At 45.2% G+C, this 20,767-nt stretch overlaps 1 protein-coding gene across 3 annotated transcripts; it reads left to right on the forward strand.

The window, feature by feature from the left end:
* Positions 1–5,758: 5,758 nt before the first annotated feature.
* Positions 5,759–20,107, forward strand: MTRES1 (mitochondrial transcription rescue factor 1). Of its 3 annotated transcripts, none has more exons than XM_084890571.1 (4): positions 5,759–5,967; positions 13,944–14,422; positions 15,928–16,000; positions 19,912–20,107. In XM_084890571.1, exons 2-4 carry the CDS (start codon positions 13,956–13,958, stop codon positions 20,089–20,091), a joined length of 720 nt encoding a protein of 239 aa, XP_084746697.1. In that variant the 5' UTR covers positions 5,759–5,967; positions 13,944–13,955; the 3' UTR covers positions 20,092–20,107. The 3 variants fall into 3 exon arrangements, with proteins under 3 accessions (XP_084746697.1, XP_084746696.1, XP_084746698.1); XM_084890570.1 differs by having other exon boundaries at positions 5,768–6,369; XM_084890572.1 differs by having other exon boundaries at positions 5,786–5,833.
* The last annotated feature ends 660 nt before the right edge of the window (positions 20,108–20,767 follow it).

Raw genomic sequence — 20,767 nt, forward strand, 5'->3', positions numbered from 1 at the left:
GCCAAACCGGTCCCGGCTAAACCTCCACTCTTAGTACCCACTGCCTTCAGAGAGCACCCCCATGCCTTTCTCCCTCTTCTCCCTCTCCCTGCCTCAGACTGTTACCATCAGCTTCTTCACTCCCAAGCTCCAAGGCCCTTCCGTTACCTCTATAATTTGTTTCCTAAGCCCAAATTTACCAAGTAAATGTTCACTTACAGTTTGGGTCTTGACTCTGAATCCTTTCCTAGCCAGAACCAAAGTACTGAGGTTGCAGTAACCTCGGTATTTTGTGCCCTGAGGCTGTCTAAACTGCTTTTTTTTATTTATTAAATTATTATCTGTGTATATATACCATTGCTGCCCCCCCTCTGCCTCCACCTCCCCCCCTCCGCCGCTTCCATACATGCTCTCCCTCCTCAGAGCTAAACTGCTTTTTGACTGGGAGGGTCATGGCAGGGGTCCAGTGGGAAACAAAGGCAGGTGGAACAGTGGCAGGGGCAACCATGATGGTTTGAGCAAGCCTAACCACAGAAACCAACCAAGCAGAAATAAAATGTTTCTGGACTCAAAGCGGGAGACATGGAAAAACAACGGAGGGCCTGTAACAACAAAGTGTACTAATGCATAGAAACAGAGGAAGTTCAGCATAGGAACTGAGAAATAACACACAGAAGCAGGGAGAGTTCAGATCCATGGTTGGGCAAGAAGCATGAGGGAATCAATAAGGCAGTGACACAGGTAGTTACAGAGCAGGCTTGTAGCAAATGTACACCCCTAGAGTACAAGGCTTCACTGGCAGCCCATTATTGGGTCCCTCTCCCCATTCAGGGAATCTGAATCTGCTTGTAATACATTTTCCACACTTTTGCTTAAGTTTCTTCCACAGAGTCCATTCTTTGGTAGCACAAGACACAACCCCAATCACGGGAAAAACACCTCCGTTTACTGTTCTGGGTATCAGCTTGTTTGGTCTGATCCCATGGGTCAGACACGTGGTGCCATTCCAGCCTAACATAGATACAAAAATCATAAACAAAGTATTAGTAACCAAAACTCATAAGTGTGATAGTGAACGAAAAACACAAACCAACTATGTTGTTTGCAAGAAACTCACCTTAAATATAAATTTCATAAGGAGATTTTAAAAAAAACAAGCAAGTTGCCCTAGCTGGTTTGGCTCAGTGGTTCAATTCCAGTCAAGGGCACATACTAGCTGCAGCTTGATCCCTGCCCTTGGTCAGGGTGCATGCAGGAGGGAACCAATCACTGTGTCTCACATTGATGTTTCTCTCAGTCCCTCCCCCTCCTTACCATCCTCTCTAAAAATCAATGGAAAAAATATCCTCAGGTGAGAATTAACCAAAAACAAAAAACAAAACAAACAAACAAACAAAAAGTGAACAAGAAAGCTCGGTATATACGAGTATACTTTAATACAAGAAAATGTACACACAGACTATCATATTAACATATTAGAAGAAAAATCATATAATCTCTCAATGCATAAAGAAAATGTATTTAATAAGGAGGCATCCAATCTGCGTTTCTCTCACATGGATGTGTTTTTGTTTTCGTTTTTGTTTTCTCTCTCCCCCTTCCCCTCTCTAAAACAGTAATAAACACTGACTTACTCCTCTCTTATGTAAGATTAAGTACTTGAGCTAAATAAAAAGCTGGAGCCCACATTTGTAGGTTCAATTTTGAGCTTAACTCTGTGTTTTTGGTATGCACTAGTGCAACCCTGATGAGCAAAATGAGAACTTAGTCTACTTTACATTCTAAGCCTCTAAAAACTACAATCCCCATAATGCAATATAGCAGGAGCTGCTTCAAATGAGGAAAAGAAATGTGGGGTTTTTGTGGAAAAAGTTAGAAATCATAAATAAGAAATAAAATGGAGTCATTATAATCGAGCTGTTAAATTACTAACATCTAATAGGTTAAGGCAGTGGTCTGCAAACTCATTAGTCAACAGAGCCAAATATCAACAGTATAATGATTGAATTTTCTTTTGAGAGTCGAGAATTGACTTCTGCGCATGGGCCACTAAGTTTCAGTCGCACTGTACATGTGCGCCTGCACGTGGTATTTTGTGGAAGAGTCACACCAAAGAGCCGCGGTTTGCCGACACTGGATTAAGGTATGGGGAAACAATTTTATTCTTGTTCTAACTAGCTTGGGAATTTAAACTTTTGAACTTTCTATTGATAGTTCTGCAGCAATGCCTGAATATACATCAAACCTCCAGATCACCATCTGATAACCCCTGAAGGACTAAGGAAAGAATGTTCATGTATCCAGGCCATCTGACACCCAATATCCAGACCACTGGTTATCTAAAGCAAGCAAGTCAAACTCAAAAGCTAACACGGGCCAAATAAATGAGGCATGGGGCCTACAGGCCTCGAGTTTGACATGCTTGATCTAGAGAAACACTGAGACGAATCCAGTGGCTAAGAATGCAGTCCTAGCCTAAACCGGTTTGGCTCAGTGGATAGAGCGCAGGTCTGCGGACTGAAAGGTCCCAGGTTCGATTCCGGTCAAGGGCATGTACCTTGGTTGCGGGCACATCCCCAGTGGGAGGTATGCAAGAGGCAGCTGATCGATGATTCTCTCTCATCCATGTTTCTAACTCTCTATCCCTCTCTGTTCCTCCCTGTAAAAAATCAATAAAATATATTTTAAAAAAAAGAAAAAAAAAAAGAATGCAGGCCTAATTCTTCATAAGGATGTACTTTTTACCATAAGAACCCTCTCTGCTTTTATTTCTTCTTCAGAACACTCTGAGTATTGCCTAGTTGTAATTCCGGTTTGTAAACCCTAAGACCCTTGAATAAATCTTTGTATTCATTTCCTTACAAAGTCTCCTAAATCAGTTATGCTCAGTAGACAAACAATATTTGTAACCTCAAAGCCATTTTAAAATATTAATTAGCATTTTTAAGTTAAAAGTTTAACTTGACTCATCTAGTGAAATATTTACTTTTAAAAATATATATTTTATTGTTTTTTTACAGAGAGGAAGGGAGAGGGATAGAGAATTAGAAACATTAATGAGAGAGAAACATTGATCAGCTGCCTCTTGCACATTCCCTACCGGGGATGTGCCCAAAACCAAGGTGCGTGCCCTTGACCGGAATCGAACCTGGGACCCTTGAGTCCACAGGCCGACATTGTATCCACTGAGCCAAACTGGTTAGGGCGAAATATTTGTCTTTTAAAGGCCGATGACCAAGTTGATTTCATGTAACCCAATATGGCAATTTTGTCTGTTTATAATAATAATGATTAACTCCTGTTACTGAAAGATTTAACAGTATATCTGTAATCTTTTACAAATGACTTAAACTAGTAAATACAACTATGTGTCACCTGTATAGAATGTCAACAGTGTAAACTGAATTGATATGAAGTTCTGATACAGTTGTAATTAGCTAGCTTTTTTTTTTTTTTTCTTTTAGCTAGTTTTTAATAATAGGAAAGGAGCAAAGGAAAGGCCAGATATTACAGGGGTCCAACAAAGGGAAGGCAGATACATGCCCCGTAAAGGTGCTTGCTGTCAATCACACCTGAGAACAGAGATGGTTGGCCAGAACGGGCATGGCCACTGCAAGGGGCGGACATTTGGGTACTTACGGTAAGCCCCTAATCAAAGACGTTTGCTCTCATGCTCTCTCGTGTGCTCTCGGCTCTTTTAGGACTCGAATGACTCTGAGATTGTGGGGCTCTTTCACTCCTGTGTCCCTGCATTTGACCACATGGCCCGGGGCCATGTGAACCCCACACAATGGACCAGGGGTCTTCAAACTACGGCCCGCAGGCCACATGCGGCCCGCAGAGGAGTCTGATCCGGCCCGCCAGGTTTTTTGGGCAGTGAGCGCAGCCGAGGTGTTACAGTAGGAATTAGTAGTTCATATAGTCCGGCCCTCCAGCTCTCTGAGGGACCGTGATCTGGCCCCCACTTTAAAAAGTTTGAGGACCCCTGCAATGGACTAATGAACTGTATCTAGCCTGATGCTGAACGGGACCCAGCTCCAACATGGAAAGGACACTCTGGACACTGGCTTTGCTTCTAGCTTTACTAAAACCTCAGCAACACCTCTTCTATGACTGGACTAAGGGAAATCGGACTTTGGGGACCATGGTGTCATTCCAGGGAAAGAACACTTTGTACTGTATCTTGGAGACCTCTGTAAATGCTCATTCCAACAGTACCCCAAGAACCCCACTTCCACTAGCAATGGGGGAAGACATGTTTTTTCCCCCAATAACAGTTGTATCATTTCAGCAACTGAAAGAATTTCTGCTTTTTCTGATTGCACAAATGCAATCAAGTAGTCACAATGTGAAGCCGTGAAGAACAGTGGAATGAAAGTGTGTAAGATGGGGAAAGGAAGGGAGATCACTCTGAAAACAAGAAAAAATACTTTCTAATTTAACAGAGCATGCATCTTCCTGAACATTAATGTGAACATGTGTTCATGCAACAGGTTGTCCTTGGAAGTTCTTCCTTTAATTTCTGGCTCATCTTTTTTTTTTAAATATATTTTATTGATTTTTTTTTTTATAGAGAGAGGGAGAGAGATAGAGAGTTAGAAACATCGATGAGAGAGAAACATCGATCAGCTGCCTCCTGCACACCCCCCATTGGGGACGTACCTGCAACCAAGGTACATACCCTTGACCGGAATCGAACCTGCGACTCTTCAGTCCACAGGCCGACGCTCTATTCACTGAGCCAAACCAATTTCGGCATTGTTCGTCTTTTTACATCACAAAAGGGCTGTTTCACTGCTAAGCAGTATTTTCAGTTGGGTTTTTGTTTTGTTTTATGCCGTCTAATCACCTACTGCCTGACCAATAAGCTGGACAGGTATGACTCAGTTTATCTTTTAATCTCTTTGTTCTTTTTTCCCCTGTCATTTTCTTTTTAAAATATTTTTATTGATTTTTATTTATTTAAAAAAAAATATATTTTGACCAGAGAGGAAGGAAGAAAGGGAGAGAGAGAAACATCAATGATTGGAGAGAATCATTGATAGGCTGCTTCCTGCCCATCCCCATCTGGGGATCCAGCCGGCAAACCCAGGCATGTGCCCAGACCACCATACAGTGAATGGAACCTTGAGCTCCTGTTTCATAGGTCGACGTTCAACCACTGAGCACCACTGGCCAGGATTTACTTTTATTTTTTTTTAGAGAGAGGAAGGGAGAGGGAAAAAGAGAAACATAATGTTCTACTCTCACATCTATTCGCTGCCTTCTGCACGCACCCTGAGGGGAGGGGGACAAGGAGGGGAGATTGAGCCTGAAATCCTGGCAGGTAAACTGACTGGAAAGTCAACCAGCAACCTTTAGGCGCAGGGGGAGGACATCCAACCAATGGATCCATACCTGGCAGGCTTACGCAATCGCTTTGTTTCTGAAAAGATGCTCTGAACTTCCTTTATAGTCTCAGTCAATTCTGGCAGTGTATCTGTTTTGCAGAAGATGACGGCCTGTCATTCCCAAAGATGTTCCCAAGGGTAAGGACTCCAGAGAACTCAAGGCCCACTGCATCAACCTAAGCTCGCTTCAGCCACGTGTAACAGCAACTCTGCGCTAGGCTCGGAGCCCGCGGCATGTCCCTCTGTCTGCCCTCCCGCGCAGTCCTCCGAGGCGCAGCTTCCACCAGGGGTCGCTGCGCCGCCGCCACCGCCGCACCCGTGCGTCCTGCCCAACCCGTTCTCGCTGCGCCTGCGCCGCCGGAAGGGGCGGGGCGCGGGCAGGGCAGGGCCTGGAGGCCGGAGGTCGGCCGGGCTGCGGGAGGGGGAGGGGGAAGGGGAGGGAGGGGAGCGGCTCTGACGTGCAGGTACCTGCGTCCCTGCCGGGTGTGCGGCGCCCCCGGCCCGTGACCCCTCTCTGTTGCTTCACCGCGCGCCCTGGGGGAGTTGGGGCTCGGCGCGCGCCTCCGCCCCGCCCGCGCCGCCGCTAGATCTCCTTCGCGTGAGTCTCCGCTCCGTGGCCCGCCGGCCTCGGCACGCCCCGGGGGCTCCAGGGGCCGTGGGGACCCGGCGGCCCAGGCTGCCGCCCGCACGCTCGGCTCGGCTCCTGCTGCTGCCGGTCCCCCGGCGCAGACCGGAGCTCGGGGACGGGCGCCGGGGTTCCGCTCCCCTTGACCTTGAGGACCCGGGAAGGCGCGCCGCCCGCGGGCGTGGGGAGGGCGCGAGGAGAGCCCGGCCTCGCCTCTGCAGTCGGTGCGCCTCCGGTCTCCGGGAGAAGGGAGGATTTTTAATGGCCACAAACCTGTAAGCGGTTAGACGAGGTTCTCCTGATGGAGTAGCGGACAGGCTCGGGACCTGGACCGATTCCCGCGGGTCAAGGGCAGCGTCGCCTCTGCAGCCTTCGGTCAGTTCACAGGTTTTCTACCTCCCCGAACATCTCACCCGAAACCGCCGCCGGCAGGCTCACCGCCTAGAGCACCCCTAGGCTCAGCCCCGTGTCGCCAAGGAAATCTTTTAAAATACTCCTATCTCTGGTCACTTACCTACTTAGGGCCTTGGATGGTTCCCATGCCCTCTAGGTCAAGTCCAAGGAGATCTGAGATATGCAAGGATCTTTGGAGGTCTAGCTTCTTGCCCATCCATCCAGCCGCGTCTTTATTTCTTCTCTTTTGGGCTCCAATAGTCCAGTCCTCCTGATCTACTTTCATTCCAGAGTAATTAAGCACCTACCACGTGCCAGGTACTATTCTGGGCACTTGGGATTCAGCAGAGGAAATAGTACAGGTGAAAATCCTACCCTTGTAGAGGTTTTTTTTGTGTGTGTGTTTTTTAATATGTTGATTTTTTACAGAGAGGAAGGGAAAGGGAGAGAGCCAGAAACATCGATGAGAGAGAAACATTGATCAGCTGCCCCCTATACACCCCCCACTGGGGACGTGCCCGCAACGAAGGTACATGCCTTTGACCGGGATCGAACCCGGGACCTTTCAGTCCGCAGGCTGATGCTCTATCCACTGAGCCAAACCGGTCAGGGCTCTTGTAGAGTTTTTATCCTAGTAAGGGAGACAGGCAAAAAATAAACATGAAAAAAAAAACAACCCACCAGTAAGTTATATATTGATACCAGGAAGTAAGTGCCACGGGGGAAGAAAGTAGAGCAGAGTAAAGGGACGTAGGGAGGGGGAGATGTCTGTTAAACAGAGTTAGAATGAGTGGACCTGCCGAGACCGGTTTGGCTCAGTGGATAGAGCGTCGGCCTGCGGACTGTAAAGGTCCCGGGTTCAATTCCGATCAAGGGCATGTACCTTGGTTGCCGGCACATCCCCAGTAGGGGGTGTGCAAGAGGCAGCTGATCGATGTCTCTTGCTCATTGATGTTTCTCTCTGTCTCTCTCTCTTCCTCTCTGTAAATAAACAATAAAATATATATTAAAAAAAAAAAAAAGAATGAGTGGACCTCACCGAAGTGAAGATGAGTTATCCATGCAGATGTCGGGTTCAGAGTATTCTAGGTGCAGCTGGAACAAGGGGCTCCCCAGAGATGTGCCTGTTGTATATGAGGAGCATCGGGAAGGCCAGTGTGGCTGGAGCTGAGTAAGGAAGGGCCAGAGAGGTAAGACACGAGCTCAGAGAAGACATGGAAGGGCCAGGTTACAGAAGGGCTTAGGGCCATGGTAGGGATTCTGCTTTTCTAGGTGCTTTCGTAGGGTTTTGAGCAAAGTAGTGACATGGTGTAAGTTACTTTTTAAAAGAATCGCTGACACTATGGAGAACAGACTCTTAACAGAGAGCCTTTGTACCGTAGTAACCCCGGTGATAGATGAGGTGGCCTGAATCTGTGGTAGCAATGGAAATGGGGAGCTATGGAACTTGGTTTCCTGGTATCATGCATAAAGGCCTGAAGGAAAGGGAAGGGTCGAGAATGACTGGAAGCTTTAGTTCTTGGCAACTAGAAGGGTGGAGTTGTCACTGATTGAGGTGGGATAGGCTGCAGATAAAGCAGATTTGGGACTGGGGATATATCAGGAGTTTGTTTTCGGACCAGTTGTTTCAGGTGCCTGTTACACACTCACACTGAACTGGAGATATGGAATAGGCCCGTGGTCGGCAAACTGCGGCTCGCGAGCCACATGTGGCTCTTTGGCCCCTTGAGTGTGGTTCTTCCATGAAATACCACGGCATGGGCAAGTTTATTTTGAAGTGGTGTAGTTAGAACAAGTTTAAGTTTAAAAAAATTTGGCTCTCAAAAGAAATTTCAATCGTTGTACCGTTGATATTTGGCTTTATTGACTAATGTGTTTGCCAACCACTGAAATAGGCAATTGGATATTGTGTCCGAGGTCCCCAAGATCACTGCCAGGTTCATTGATTCACTAGGAAGACTATCGAATTCAGCTGTGGGTCACAGCAAACGCATACGAAGCACAGCCAGCAGTGGAGAGGATGCATGAGACAGACTGGAGGAAACCAGGATCAGCCTTCCAAGCCAAGAGTCCTCTCCCAGTGCAGTCACATTGGACATGCTTAATTCTTCCAGCAACACATTGTGACCACATGTGAAATGTCTATCAGGAAAGCTCATTAGAGAGCCAGGTCCCCGGTTTTCATTAGGATTTAGTCACATAAGTATCCTCTATTGAAAATGGACCAAAATTCCAGACTCCCAGAAGGAAAGCAGGTATTCAGCATAAATCAAGTTGTTTGTACAGACAGATTACGCACAGCGAGCACTCCTGTCCGTTCTGTGAACGGTGAGAACTCTCCTGAAATCCAGGTTCCCAGACACCAGTCAGGGGCCACCTTGCAGCAGGCTTTCTAAGGAAAGCAGTCTCAGGCCTACTATATTAACTGTTCTGCACAGACATAGAAGTCTGGAATTTGGAAGAAAGGTCCAGAATGGTGATATAGATTAGGGAGTCATTGCCATTTAGGTGGTATTTAAAGCCATGGAGATGCCTGTTGTCTTGATAAACATTTGCCAAAACTGATGGAGCTGGAGGAAGTGAATGTAGGCGAGAAGAGGAGGGGAGGCTGAGCCCCGGTGCCCTCCAACATTACGATGTCAGGGAGAAGAGAAGGAAGCAGCAAAGAAGTGTCCAAAAGCAGCAGCAGGTGAGGTAGGAGGAGAGCCGAGAATGAGTTGTCCTGGAACCAAGTGAAACAGCTGGAAAACAAGAGTGGATCGTTGTTTCACATGCTACTGAGAAAGTAAGATAAGACGGGGGCAAATAACTGACCTTATGGATTTAGAAATGAGAGGCACTGAGGAGAGCATAGACAACCCTTTTGAGTTTTATTGTAAAGAGGAGAAAGAAAGAGCAGCTGGAGGGTAGAGGGGTTAAGAGGTTAGTTGGTTGGTTTGTTTTGAATGAGAAGTCACAGCATGCTGATGAGAATGGTTCACTGGAAAGTGAAAAATTGCTGTTGTAACTTGCTGTTTCCCCAGAGCTCCATTTTCGGCCACTTTTGCCATCAGGACTTTTCTCAGGCATCCCTGCTCTGGCTCCAGCCTGTGCCACAGCAGCCTCCTCTGGATCTCAGCTTTCACTCACTGCTCTGACAGCCACACTCCGCTTCCATGGCAGTTTCCTGACAAGGGCTGTGTGTTTTGTGTAGACCTCACTGGCCACTCGGCATATGAGTGGATGTAGTAACAGGTTGGATGCTCATTTCATTTCTCGAAAGTGAATTCTCAGTATTCACTGGTTTTTGTATGTGCTGAGCAGATGGGGGATGGAGTGAGGAATGGGGCACAGTTCCGGCCCTGTCACTACCCTTAGGATATAAGAATGTTATAAAAGACATACAGCATTGGTGCAAACATGAGTTTGGAAAAGGGCTCAGTGAGTGTGGACAGGGGGCGTGGAGGAGAAGCCTGGATTTTGTGTGGAGCCTGGAAGAGTGGAGGCCATGTTAAAATGAGGGAAACTTCTTTTCAGTGGTATAATCCTTATTTTCAATGAAATACAACGAACCCCAGTATTCACCAGCACTGCTTCGTTAGCCCTCTCCTTTGGCACTCCCATGCCTCTGACCAGTTTCAAAACTCTTGAGGCAGAATCTAGGTTTCTTTAAAAAAAAAAAAAAAAGTTTTTATTGATATTTTTAGAGAGAGAGGAAGAAGGGAGAGGAATAGAGAGTTAGAAACAGCCCTAATCGGTTTGGCTCAGTGGACCTGCGGACTCAAGGGTCCCAGGTTCGATTCTGGTCAAGGGCATATACCTTGGTTGTAAGCACATCCCCAGTGGGGGTTGTGCAAGAGGCAGCTGATTGATGATTCTCTCTCATCGATGTTTCTAATTCTCTATCCCTCTCTCTTGCTCTCTGTAAAAAATCAATAAAATATAAAAATTAAAAAATAAAAAGAATTGTAGAGATGCTTAGGTGGGGCATAGCCAAAAAAAAAAAAAAAAGGCTGGGAACCACTGGTGCAGCAGAAGGAGCATTGAATTTGGAGTCAGAAGGTTGGAGGGCGGTTTAGCATGGGTGTGAAGAGCCTGGATTAGGAGCCAGGGAGCCTGGGTTTGAGTCCATTTAGTATCTGTGTGACCATGTAACTTAGATGGGCTCGTTGGAAGGAATGCTGGTAAATGAGTTAATTACAATGCCTGACCCACAGTAATTAGTGAGTGTTAAGAAGATTTGTCATTGAAATCCTGGCTATATCACTAATTTAGCACCTTGTTAAATTGGCCCCATTTTCACTAGTATTCTTTTGTAAAATGAGGGGCTTGCACAGTTATCCCTGAGAGGCTGCCTTGCAGTCTCTGCAGACAGGAACCGCTCCGGGAGTGTTGTTAATTGGAACGGAACAGGAAGCCAGGCCTGAGCTCCAAGGCATACACATGGCCTTCGGCATTATACCTGGCAGCAAAAAATAATTTGCTGAAGTCACTTAGACCAGTGTTTTCAAACTTTTTGTTTATTGTGATCCACAAGAAATGCATTTTTCATGATAACCCAGTGTGTGTGTGTGTGTACATATATACGTATGTGAGTAAATGTAACAAAAGTTTCATGAAGCACCATTAGCAGTACTTACCCTTATTATATGTAATGCACTGCAATATTCTCTGTACCCTTCGGTTGTAGCTCTTAAAAAGTAGACATCTTCATAATGGTTCATGACTCACAGTTTAAAAAACACTGACTTATTATTAATGTTAGTCTTCATCTTTTCCACATGAGCATCTTATAAACCAGTCTAGTCTAGGCCAACAGCAGGGGATGATTTCAACCAAGGCTGTCTTAGCCCATAACTTAGACATCACCTGGATAAATTCTGATGAGTCTTGAACTTAAGCCCAACACAGAATTCCTGAGGCTGATGATAGGGAGCCCTGGCCACTTATGGTTAACCTTCCTGTGTGTTTTGGCTGAGTGACTAGGTATGAGAGGACCTACTACCGTGTTTCCCCGAAAATAAGACATCCTCTGAAAATAAGACCTAGCACATGGAAAGATAAGACATCCCCTGAAAATAAGACCTAGCGCAACTTTGGGAGAAAAAATATAAGACACTGTCTTATTTTCGTTGAAACAGGGAAGTAAGGGAATTATTTTTCTTAAAATTTTACACTGTGAAGAATATATACCAAAAATGTTAACAATAGTTTCATAGAGGAGATGATTGGTAATTTGACTTTTCTTTGTTTTGTTTTTTCAAATTTTATTTCTTTATTTATTTTTTAGAAAGAGAGAGGGAGAGAGAAACATCAACCTGTTGTTCTGCTCATTTATGCATTCATTGTTTGCTTCTTGTATGTGCCCTGGCCAGGGATTGAAACCGAAACCTTGGCGTATCGGATGATACTCCAATCAACTGAGCTACCCAGCCAGGGTTCAAATTTTCTACCATGAAAATATATTTCATATATAATAATTGAAATCTCTTTTCTTTTAAAAATTACATTACTACTAAAAATCCTTACTTGGCAAAATAAAGGGTAAAAATATTTTACTTGGTAAAATAAAAAGTAGTTCATCATTAGGTAACTAAAAAAATTGTATTATAGTGGGCCATAAACTATTTTCTTCCTTATCACTGACTGATATAAAATTTAAAGTTCTTTCTATGAATAATTATCTGTTCTGTATTATATTATTATAGATAGACCACGTGTGTAAATTTCAGTATTTCTCTTTAAGTTGCTTCAAGTAGTTTCTACTCAGTATTTTAGAGTACTCTAGGGATTTTGTAGCATTTAAAAATCATTTCAAATTACAGTTGTGTTAAAAAACACCCTCAGATTGAGACTGCTTTATTTCTCATTTACAACTCACATTGGGGTCCCAAGAGCACTAAAATATAGGGTTGAGCTTCTGTAGAGTGCCTCATTTATGCCAACAAAAATAAGGCCCAAAATGTTAACAAATATAATTTAGAAGTGGCTAGCTATGAGCTGTTTAGTGGGCTTACAGGTAATTGCTGCTGTCAGCTTTGTGATGAATGGAGAGTAAGAAGGAGCCCTGGCTGGTTTGGCTCAGTGGATAGAGCATCAGACTGAGGACTGAAGGGTCCCGGGTTCTATTCTGGTCAAGGGCACACACCCAGGTTGGGGGCTCAATCCCCAGTTGGGGGCGTGCAGGAGGCAGCTGGTCAATGATTCTCATCATTGGTGTTTCTGTCTCTCTCCCTTCCTCTCTGAAAGCAATAAAAATATATTTTAAAAAAAGAAGGAAAAGTCGTTCGAATCATGACCAGATCAGTCTGAAAGGATAGCCTTGGCGCAGTCATTTTCAGACTTAAAATATGTGGGTATTGACCACGTGGCAACCCTCCTCGCATTACTATTCACGACGTTAAAACCATCTTTTTTCTTTTTTTCTTTTTTAATATATTTTATTGATTTTTTACAGAGAGGAAGGGAGAAAGATAGAGAGCTAGAAACGTCGATGAGAGAGAAACATCGACCAGCTGCCTCTTGCACACCCCCTACCGGGGATGTGCCCACAACCAAGGTACATGCCCTTGACCAGAATCGAACCTGGGACCTTTCAGTCCGCAGACCAATGCTCTACCACTGAGCCAAACCGGCTTCGGCCATTAAAACCATCTTGATGGGAGTGGGAAAAGTCTGCCACCATCATCATCATATAGTTGCTGTGCCTTTGAGGTACTGTGGGAATCGATTGCTCTCTGGCATGTCACCACCTCCGTGCCTCCCTTTCTCTGCTAGCTAGGGCCTCTGCAGTCAGTGGGAAGATATCTGAGGTAAAGGTGGTAAAATGTACACCTGTCCAGTTGGATCATTCCTAGCTCTGTTTTGCTGGGGTTGGAGGCTGAAATAAAGTTTAGAGATTCACTTTGTGTTTTAGGAAGTCATGCTCTGGTGTCCTTTCTTGGCAAAGTCATTGGTGTGTGGATGTGCCCTATGTCAGTAATCTTTCTCTCCATGAGATTTTTCTTTAAAAAGAAAAAAAACCGAGAACTATTGTTAATATTTTTCAGTAGCAGTCAGTATCAAGCTAATTCAAGGGTTGGAAAGAACAGAACCAGTGTTTTCACAGATATTAGTATCTAGTATGACCCTTATGGCCATCCTATGAAGTAAGCACATTAATTGCAGCTTGAAGACTGACCATGGTACACTGCATGGCCCTTCGTACATGCAAACCAATACGGCTTTTTGTAGGGGAGCTTCAGGACAGTACTAGGTATAAAGTGTTCATGGGTGTGTGTGGTTTGTGTTGTAAAAATGCCAGGACAGCCAAAACTCGTTTGGCTCAGTGGATAGAGCGTTGGCCTGCAAGCTGAAGGGTCCGGGTTCGATTCTGGTCAGGAGCATGTTCCTTGGTTGTGGGCACATCCCCAGTGGGGGTGTGCAGGAGGCAGCTGATCGATGTTTCTCTCTCATGGATGTTCCTAACTCTCTATCCCTCTCTCTTCTTCTCTGTAAAAAAATCAATAAAATATATTTTTTTTTAAATGCCAGGACACTGCACTTGTGAAGTAAAACTGAGTCGTTGTCTGTTGCAGGTTATATGCACCATGGCTGTGACTAGTGTCAGATTGCCCACCAGTATTTTAAGAAAACCAGATGCCTGGATTGGGCTCTGGGGAGCGCTACGAGGGACACCTTCACACAAACACTGTGCTTCCTGGAATCGATACTTCTATTTTTCTAATACCAAATTAAATGCACCAAGTTATAAAACATTTTTCCATAATATTTTCTCACTGAGACTCCCAGGACTTTTAATAGCTCCAGAATATATTTTCCCATTTTCTATAAGGCTCAAAAGTAAAACAAGCTCTAAAAAATCCACTAAAAAGGGTCTGCAGAAAGCCGAAGCTGAAGAGGACTCTGATGAAGAGAGTGATCATGAGGTGGATGAGCAAGAAGAGGAGCTGGAGGATGACCCCAGTGTGGTCAAAGACTACAAAGACCTGGAGAAAGTAGTGCAGTCTTTTCGGTATGATGTCATCCTGAAGACAGGCCTAGATGTTGGCAGAAAGTAAGTATGATGTGCATTTCATTACAAAATCACTTGTCTTCTTGTTGGTTATTTTAACATGTCAGCATTATCAGTATTGTGAAGAGTAACCATGGATATGAAAAGACCTTAGAGGAAACCTCTTTCAGTTCTATAGATGAAAAATTTGATTCCCAAAGAAGTCAAGTGACTGCAAATCCCATGTGCCGTATTTCCTTGTTTCTAAAACTCCCATAAGATTGTAAGATGAACCATTAATAACATCTTTGAGGAGAAAAGGAATGTGTTAGATGTATACTGAAAAAAAAAAAAAAAAGATGTATATTGTAAGCTTAAATGCATGTGGGTTTCACAAATGCTGTAGCATGAAAAAAATACCTCTTAAAATCAACGGAAGCAGTATATATAACATGGTGGTTAAGAATGCAGGCTCTGGCCTGGCTGGAGTGACTCAGTGGTTGAGTGTAGATCTGTGAACCAGGAGGTCACAGTTCGATTCCTGGTCAGGGCACAAACCTGGGTTGTGGGCTCGATCCCTAGTGTGGGGCATGCAGTATCCACTGTTACAATCTCTTATTTGTTTCTATATCTCTCTCTCCCTCTCCCTTCCTCTCTGAAATTAATAAAAATATATTTGGGGGGAGGGGGGGAATGCAGGCTCTGGCGCTGGCCAATTGCTCAGTAGTTAGAGCATTGGCCTGTGGACTGAAAGGTCTCAGGTTCAGTTCTCAGTTAAGGGCACATACCCCGATTGCAGGTTCCTCAGCCCCATTCAAAGTCAGTCACTTGGAATCAGAGCATCAGGAAGAAAGGGCATTGATTTTGTCTGCATCCTTCCCTGGTCTAGTTGCTCCAGTGATTAAATTCAGACAGATCAGCAGCTGCTGGGATTGGAGTTTCCCCAATCCTCAGAGCAGACTAGTGAGGGTTTCTTTTTCTTTTTTTTCTTTCTTTTTTTTTTTAAATATGTTTTATTGATTTTTTTTTACAGTGAGGAAGAGAGAGGGATAGAGTTGGAAACATTGATGAGAGAGAATCACCGATCAGCTGCCTCCTGCACACCCCCTACTGGGATTTCTTAATGGCCTCAGCATACGTGAGGTGCCTGGTTTTTCTGTCAGAGCACAGAGCAGTGCTCATTCTTGGTTGAGAATCACAGGAGCTGCCACCTTGAAGGGAGCTGCTGCACAGAAGGTCAAGCGGAGAATGGGCCCCTTTCTGAGACGGCTGGTGCAAGTGCGAGCCCTCTTGGAAAGCCCCGGCAAGGTGCTGATTACCTGATGGTACTAGCAAATCTTTGCAGCAGGACAGCGTCTATTTAGGAGTTCCCTTTGGTCTCCCTGTTTTACATACATGAGGGAGCAGTTGACTTTCACGATCCCAGCACCCAGGCTGAAGATTTTGTGGGGAAATAAGTCACTGTCAGAATAAGCATTAATGGCAGGTGTGTTTCTCGAACTTGTGTAGTAATGGTTTTGAATATATTTCTATTTTAAAGCACTTTGATTTTTTTTTTTTTTCCCAAGCAAAGTGGAAGATGCATTCTACAAAGGTGAACTCAGGCTGAACGGGGAGAAATTATGGAAGAAAAGCAGAACGGTGAGATATTAAGACCGCCAGAGCTTTTGAGCTGTTGATTTGCAAGTACTCAATTAATGCCCCTAACTTCCCCTCGGGCTCCTTACTTGGGGCATCCTTGTGTCTGTCTTTCCATTTCTCAGGTCTCCCCGGGGCTTGGGCACGCTAGTGAGAATCACCAGCTGGCCTCAGTCACACGGATCACTTGCTCTTTTGAAGCCATATTGACTTTGAGGGGAAGCTTTCCCTTTTTTTTCTTTAAAATTTTAAGATGACAATCAGAACTGGCAAAAATCTGTAATTTAAACTTCTCAGTCGTCATAATCGGGCTAAAAAGAAACATTGATCTGTGGTGAGGTTTTTTGGCCCGCTGTTACCTGAGCAGATGTGTAATTCTGTGCCGGCGGAGGCCACCCCTCCCCCCAGCACCTGCTGGGTACCCTGCTCTGTGCGGCGCTGTCACACAGGAGCGGTCATGTCCTCTTGACAGCTCCACGTCAACACGACTGGAAGCAAAAGAAGTCCCTTAGAAAATGTAGTTCCAGTATCCACTGTTAGAGTAAATCGTATTTGTTAATTCTGTTAAATATATGTACTTTTGTGAAAGTAAATTACATAAATATATGCATCTAGAATTAAAATATTAATGTTATTAGTATTCTTTGAGTGGGGCATTCTGGGTTATATTTTCTTCATGCTTCTCATTTTCTGAATTTCTTATAAGTATGTGTCCCTTTCATAATTGGAAAATACAATAATGAAAGTAAAAGTCAACAAAACAAAAATATGAATGACAAAGACCCTTAAAAAGTTAGGAAGACAGACCTCCGAGGCATTGGCAGACATAATCTACCTCCTCATGTCCAGGGAACCAGCGTTCCGGGCAAGTTAGACACACTTTTGGAGGTTGGTTTTATTTTAGCTTCTCTCATATTTCACTTTCTTCAGAGCCCTTTCGGGACCAGCGTGGACAGGATAAGGGGACTCCTCAGCACACGACTCCTCAGCACACGACTCCTCAGCGCTCGGGTCAGCTGCCAAGTCACAAGGCCCACTCTCCCTCTGATGGCACCTGACTAGCAGCCTGGGTGTCAGTCCTTGCTCTGTGAGCCGCAGGAAGTCGGGCACTACGGCCACACTTCTAGAGATCGGGTCCTTCCCCACCATTAATTGCTTTTTCGGGGTTGTAGTCCAGCCCCCTTCTCACCAGCCGCAATGTCCCAAAGGCAAGACACCTTGGTGCCCGGTGCCTGTGCTGGGGTCTCATTTACAAACACCCCAAGGATATTATTCCCCTTCTGCTACCAGATATTGTTAATTACAGCCCAATTGCTGCTGCTTTATTCTGCCTTGGGTGTTCTGTTATCTCGGCTGCCTTCCAGATTTCTCCTGAGGGTCAGCAAAGGAAGGGGCCAGTATTAACATTCTACCGCCTTGTTACTAGGAGACCTGGTAGCCATAGTAACTGCAGCTAAGGGGAGATTTGAAATGTAGATATTTGGAACTGTCCCTAATCCCAGTTTGCTTTGTGTCTGCTTTGCCGTCTCCCATGTTAGGAAGGACAGGGCCTTGCAAGGAATAAAGAACACCTCCCCGTGCATGGCTGTTGGCCTGAAGGGTCAGGCGCTGGCCTGATGCTGCAGCTGTAATCGTGGCTGCCTGCAGCTGAGCAAAGCTGTTCTGTGAGCTGCAAACCAGTTGGGACCCGAGTGCTGTAGGTGCTGGGTAACTTGATTCAGACAGGAGTGTACGGTGGGTCCAGGTGTGGGGATTGAAGTCTGCCTGAATCCTCCTCTCTCTAGGACAGGCGGGGAGAGGACGGTTCCTCCCGCTTTTCGGGTACCTGTGAGCCTGCTCTTCTCTTACAGGGCAGACGCCACCCACAGTATGTGCATGAGAAGGTACACAAGAAGGCGTGCCCTTCCTCTGTGTCCTTTTGCACCTTTTAAATTTCATATCATGTGCCTACATTACTTAATTAAAATGAGCTTTAGTGAAACAGATCCCCGAGCCTTGTATTTTTGGACGTTAGGTGTCCACTCAGTTGGAGCTGTGTGGTTATTTTATTTTTATTTTTTTATTAAACCCAGTAGAACTACAGGAGGATCCCCTACCCCAGGTGATTCCTAGATCGGTCTATTCTTCATACCCTGGGGAGAAGCAGTCTTCTTGCTGGTGTGGGTGAGCCTTTCTGGTTCTCGGCCCGAAGCGGAGAGAGTTAATGGTCTAAAACAGGCCTGTGTGGGTTTTCACCCGCCTGCTCTGGGCTGTCTGGATTGATCAGTGTGGCATCATGGTGAGCAGCTGTGTGGTCCCATGTTGTAGACGGAGTATTGTGCCCACAAAAGCCTTATGTGGGTGGGAGAACAGATGTTCCAGAAGCGTGAAATTATGGCTGCCTCAGAGAGCAGTCACTGGGAAATAAGGTAAAAGCCAGCATCTGGCGCCATGCCTCTTAAACAGAAGCCTTCTAGTAGGATTTTAAGTGGTCATGAGTGTCCAGTTGAAGTCCATGGCCCACCCATGGGGTTCCCCTTCCCCTTGGAAGAATGGCGAGCCGTCTGAGATGGCCGTGCTCATCCCTGCTTGTGTTCTAGAGGAAGCAGCACATGGCGCGTGGGTCAGTTAGCCCCTTCCTTGGCTGCTGGGCAGATCCCCTTGGATCCGGCATTGCTAAGACCAGGTGTGCATCCTGGGCTCGCAGCCCCCTGGCAACAATGACTGAATGCCCTAGGCATGCCCTGTATTAGCGCAACCCAAAGCTCCCTCTGGGCAGGAATGGGTTTGACCTCAGCCCTTTGAACCTACTGAATCAGCATCCAGCTTGACCCTCTTTTCATTCATCTAAGTATAGTTGGTATATAATATTCTATTAGTTTTAGGTATACAGTGTAGTGATTTAACATCTTTATACTTTAAAGTGTGTCGCTTCATTAATTTTAGTAATCATCTATCACCATGCCAGTTTATCACAGTATTATTGACCGTATTCCCCTTCACCTTTTCACCTGTCCACATTCCCTGCAGGCCCTCCCGCCCCCCACCTTCTGGTAACCATCCCTTTGGTTTCTTTCTTTTTTTTTTTCTTTTTTTTTTAATATATATTTTATTGATTTTTTACAGAGAGGAAGAGAGAGGGATAGAGAGTTAGACATATCGTTGAGAGAGAATCATCGATCAGCTGCCTCCTGCACACCCCCCACTGGGGATGCACCCGCAACCAAGGTACATGCCCCTGACCGGAATTGAACCCGGGACCTTTCAGTCCACAGGCCGTTGCTCTACCCACTGAGCCAAACCGGTTTTGGCTGGTCTCTGTTTCTTGTTTCTCTTGATGATGGGGCATCACTGGGGCCAGTCAGAGAAAAGCAGATACAGCTTTTTCCATTTCTCCAAGAGATACAGCTGAGCACTGTTCCATAGTGACTCCCAGCAAACTGCCTGGTGCACAACCATGTATCTCATCTGGATTGAAACCGTGAAAAGTGTTACACTGGAAACTGTCTTCTCAGTGCATGTAGTAATCACTATGCACATAATCTCTAAGACTGCCCCCCCCCCAAAAAAAAAAGACTGCACCCCACTTGTTGTCTTTTGCCATTGTTATAAAAATAAATGCCCCCGTTCAGATGTGTCCTTAAATCATCCAACAGAGGTGAGTATTTGAGAGGTGAGTCACACCACTCAGGGACTGTCCACAAGTTTTGCCAGTTGTCTGGGTCTGAAGGCAGGACACTGGCTGGTATTGAGGTGCACGTGTTTGAGGCAGCTGAGTGCGGCCCTAGGAACCAAGTGGCTGTTACAGAGGAGGCAGGACCTTTGCTCACCTGCCCCAGGTGGTGATCGCCTGGTGAAAACCCAGAGCAGAGATGTTTGCATTGGCCTGCATTTCCCAAGATGTAATAAAGGCTCTGTTGTCTCTTAACTTTCAGGTGAAAGTGGGAGATACGTTGGATCTCCTAATTGGAGAAGATAAGGAAACGGAAACAGTGGTAGTGATGAGGATTCTCCTGAAGAAAGTGTTTGAAGAGAAGACCGAAAGTGAAAAATACAGAGTGGTCTTACGACGGTGGAAAAAGTTAAAATTGCCTAAACAGAGTGTGATGAAATAAATGGATTGCTTTTTAACGATGAAGTGTTTTCTACTGGTGGGGGAAGAAGCTAGCTCAAAAAGCTGACATTTTTATTAAAGTTCTCATCATTTGAGGAATCTGCTGAACCATGTTGTAGCAATCAGGATCCATATCTTGGAGACACGGCCGCAGCCTGGATTTCTGTCCTGGGCTTGATTTGTGCTTAATCTGACCTCAGGAGCATGAGTGAGATAGATGTATGCAGGAGGAACTAAGCCCAGAGAGGGCTGTAACGACCAGCCTGCTGTTCCCCACATTCACTGCCTGGGAGGCGGTGGAACATAACCTGGCTTTGTTGTTAGTGTTTTTATTTCAGTTTTATCCCTGATGGTCAGCTTCCCTGAGTCTAGGCTTCTGAAGGCAAAACCAAGCCCAGGGTAGGTACCCTTCGTAGCCTGAAGGGAGCACTGGGAGACCTCATTCTCCTCAGCCTTTCTGAATTACCAACATGCTAATTTTAGTTCCCCTTCAATTTCTCTTCAGAAGTCTGGATGAGTAAAATCCTAATAAATGCCAAATAGGCTGGTTAGGGCCCATTTAAAATTAATTGTTGAGGGCAGGGGTTATATAAACTAAGGCAACCAGAGGCCTTTTGCATGGCAGTCAATGTTTTTACATTTTTAAAGAGTTTGAAAAATACAAAGGATGCCCCAGC

Source organism: Pipistrellus hanaki (genome assembly GCF_964339955.1).
Source record: "Pipistrellus hanaki genome assembly, chromosome: 7".
NCBI classification, from domain to species: Eukaryota; Metazoa; Chordata; class Mammalia; order Chiroptera; family Vespertilionidae; genus Pipistrellus; species Pipistrellus hanaki.

What these genes read in the sequence shown, in the direction of transcription:
- MTRES1 (XM_084890571.1), top strand. Translation starts at nt 13,956, where the DNA reads ATGGCTGTGACTAGTGTCAGATTGCCCACCAGTATTTTAAGAAAACCA. An exon ending in GGCCTAGATGTTGGCAGAAA is followed by an intron (nt 14,423 to 15,927) that starts GTAAGTATGATG and finishes TTTTTTCCCAAG; the next exon opens with CAAAGTGGAAGATGCATTCT. An exon ending in TATGGAAGAAAAGCAGAACG is followed by an intron (nt 16,001 to 19,911) that starts GTGAGATATTAA and finishes CTTAACTTTCAG; the next exon opens with GTGAAAGTGGGAGATACGTT.